The sequence below is a fragment of the Eimeria mitis genome, genomic scaffold, assembly GCF_000499745.2.
Source record: "Eimeria mitis Houghton genomic scaffold, Emh_scaff1375, whole genome shotgun sequence".
Classification (NCBI taxonomy): Eukaryota; Apicomplexa; class Conoidasida; order Eucoccidiorida; family Eimeriidae; genus Eimeria; species Eimeria mitis.
In genome coordinates, this window is record NW_013568970.1 from 3777 (window position 1) to 4850 (window position 1074).

At 58.1% G+C, this 1074-nt stretch overlaps 1 protein-coding gene across 1 annotated transcript in view; it reads right to left on the minus strand.

Moving 5' to 3' along the window:
* EMH_0035640 (uncharacterized protein) overlaps positions 1-981 on the minus strand; it is a gene marked incomplete at both ends in the record, with an annotated part of 3814 nt that extends 2833 nt beyond the window's left edge. Inside the window, one exon of the mRNA XM_013494991.1 lies at positions 1-981. Coding sequence (XP_013350445.1) covers positions 1-981 — 981 coding nt within the window.
* Between the last annotated feature and the right edge of the window lie 93 nt (positions 982-1074).

Below are 1074 nucleotides of genomic sequence, written 5' to 3' on the forward strand. Positions count from 1 at the left end.
TCGTGGTTGCTGCTTGTAGTGCTGCTGACTATAGTGGTACTGCTGCTGCTCTTCTGCTGCTGCTGCTGCAGCAGCAGAACCTCTCTCTCCTCCCCCTCTGTGGCCTCCATCCTTGCTTCTTGATCTATACGTTTGCTGCTGCTGCTGCTGCAGCAGGGAGTCCTCGTCGCTGCTGCTGCTGCGGTGGCGGTAACGCTGCGGCCGCTGCTGCAGCAGCACTTGCTGCTGCTGTCTCGAGTGGTAGTCTGAATCTCTATCTGCTGCTGCTGCTGCTGCTGCTGAGCGGCCCCTCACGGAGCGGCCACTAAGCCTGTTGCTGCTGCTGCTGCTGCTGCTGCTGCTGCTGTCTCCTGCTGCACCCCTCCAGTACGGGCTGCGACTCCTGCTGCGGCTCCTGCTGCTCCTCCTGCTGCTGCGTCTGCTTCTGCTGCGGCTGCGGCTGCTGCTGCTGCTGCTGTAGTGAGCTCTATCGTATCGCCTTCTGCTGCTGTGTCTGCTGTCTTCATATCTCGATCCATCTGGGTATCCTTGCTGCTGCTGCTGCTGCTGCTCGTGCTGCAGCATATACGATTGCCGCTGCTGCTGCTGGTAGTGATGAGGGGCCTGCTGCTGCTGATAGTGCTGCTGCTGATACTGCTGCTGCTGCTGCTGCTGCTGCTGCCTGCTGTAGCCGCTGCTGCGGCTAGAGCAATGGACCGTTCTTGTTTGTCTGCTGTCTTGGTTTTGCTGCTCCCACCATGGTGCTTCTCCCTGTGCTTTGCTGCTGCTGCTGCTGCTGCTGCTGCTGCTGCTGCTGCTGCTGCTTCTGCTGCTGTTGTTGTTGCAGCCACGAGCAGGCCATAGAACCCCTGGACTTGCAGAAGCAGGCCCACAGTTTGCTGCTGCTGCTGCAGCAGCAGCAGCAACAGCATCGTATGGGCCGCTCCGCTGCCTCCTCCTCTCACCGTCACAGTTTCCCGCAGCACGCCAGTGCGAATCCATCTTGCTGCTGCTGCTGCTGCTGCTGTTGCTGCTGCAATAGGCAGTATGGATGCTGTTTATTTTGTTATTTATTTATTAAATAAATAATAAAAA